Source organism: Pan troglodytes, chromosome X (genome assembly GCF_028858775.2).
Source record: "Pan troglodytes isolate AG18354 chromosome X, NHGRI_mPanTro3-v2.0_pri, whole genome shotgun sequence".
Lineage (NCBI taxonomy): Eukaryota > Metazoa > Chordata > Mammalia > Primates > Hominidae > Pan > Pan troglodytes.
The window spans coordinates 69,844,679-69,846,314 of NC_072421.2; the positions used below are offsets into that span (position 1 = coordinate 69,844,679).

General features: G+C 49.9%; 1 protein-coding gene across 1 annotated transcript; it reads left to right on the plus strand.

Moving 5' to 3' along the window:
- Positions 1–794: 794 nt before the first annotated feature.
- LOC465707 (small ribosomal subunit protein eS26-like) lies at positions 795–1,238 on the plus strand. The gene has a single exon (XM_521128.6). The coding sequence runs from the start codon at positions 810–812 to the stop codon at positions 1,155–1,157; it is 348 nt and encodes a 115-aa protein (XP_521128.1). The 5' UTR covers positions 795–809; the 3' UTR covers positions 1,158–1,238.
- Positions 1,239–1,636: the final 398 nt, after the last annotated feature.

Sequence of the window (1,636 nt, forward strand, 5' to 3'; positions counted from 1 at the left end):
TTTACCCTCCATTTTACCTGGGTTCTACTTTCCTGAGCCCTTGTTTTTCCCCCTCTCCAGGCAACTGGAAATTCAAGTTTTAGGTAGGCTATTTCTTAGACAGAAGTGGAGATTCTGCAAGTACTAAATAAACTGACCAAGCCACGAGGAAACCGGCTGAGTCCTACGTGAGAACATGAAGGTGTGGGTTTGTTCTGCCAAAATTTATTGGACTCCCCTTTATGTCATACACTCCCTGTGTTATATTGGGGATACAGAAATAAATGAAGCTTGGTCCCTGTCCTGAAAGCTACCAGGCTAGCTGAGAGGACGGTGGGGAGTTATTTTCAGAGGGACATGGCCAGTGCTGTGGTCACGGGAGAGAAGAGGATGGAGCTGAGGAAACACAGGTCAATGTTAAGCCCAGCAGACTAGAACCCAAGGCAGGATTACTGGCACAGTGGGCAAAGCGAGTGCAAATCAGGAACCTAAAGAAGTGGAAGCAGATGTTCAGGGCCAATATGGCTACAGTGGAGGACATTGTGGCTTTTTGGATTCTTGCTTGCTTGGGGCTCACTTGAGACAACCAGATTTAGGGCAGCTGACTGAATCCAGATTCCACCCAATTTTTGGAATTCTTCCCCCTAATCAAGTGGCAGGGAAGGTCCTGCTCCTAAACAAGAACTTACAACCACGTCAGCATGAGCATCAACCAGTATCCTTGTCAGGTGGCCCCCATTCCTCTACATTCCTGGATGGTTTGGGATCCCACAGAACTCTAATGATTACATAAGAAGAGTGGCCCGCTCTCTCCGGTCCATGCCTCCAAGATGACAAAGAAAAGAAGGAACAACAGTCGTGCCAAAAAGGGCCGTGGCCACATGCAGCCTATTCGCTGCACTAACTGTGCCCGATGCGTGCCCAAGGACAAGGCCATTAAGAAATTCGTCATTCGAAACATAGTGGAGGCCACAGCAGTCAGGGACATTTCTGAAGCGAGCGTCTTCGATGCCTATGTGCTTCCCAAGCTGTATGTGAAGCTACATTACTGTGTGAGTTGTGCAATTCACAGCAAAGTAGTCAGGAATCGATCTCGTGAAGCCCGCAAGGACCGAACACCCCCACCCCGATTTAGACCTGCAGGTGCTGCCCCACGTCCCCCACCAAAGCCCATGTAAGGAGCTGAGTTCTTAAAGACTGAAGACAGGCTATTCTCTGGAGAAAAATAAAATGGAAATTGTACTTAAAAAAAAAAAAAAGAAGAGTGGCCCAAGGTAATTTTCTAACTGATGTGGCGCTGGCTGCATAGCATGCTAGAAGCCCCCACGTGGAGCTATCTGGCCATCAGGGTCCAAGCTGACACTGGGAAGGGGAGCTGGAGACAACTAAGACCCAGCAGCCTTCCCAGCATCTAGCACACATAACAGCCCAAGTCAGGGCATGAGAAGCAGTCTGAATACAATGTCAAGAGTCACAGGGGTGTGGGAAATACTCAAGGCAGGTCTGCTACAGATGACTGTACTTGGGGAGTGCAGGGGAGCAGGGTGAAATAGCAGTCCTGGGCATACAATGGGAGGGATTAGCAGAGTCCCAGCAATGAGGGAAGGAGGGGCTGGCAGGAGCCGGACAGACCAGCGTGGCTCCCCAGCTGCCAGCT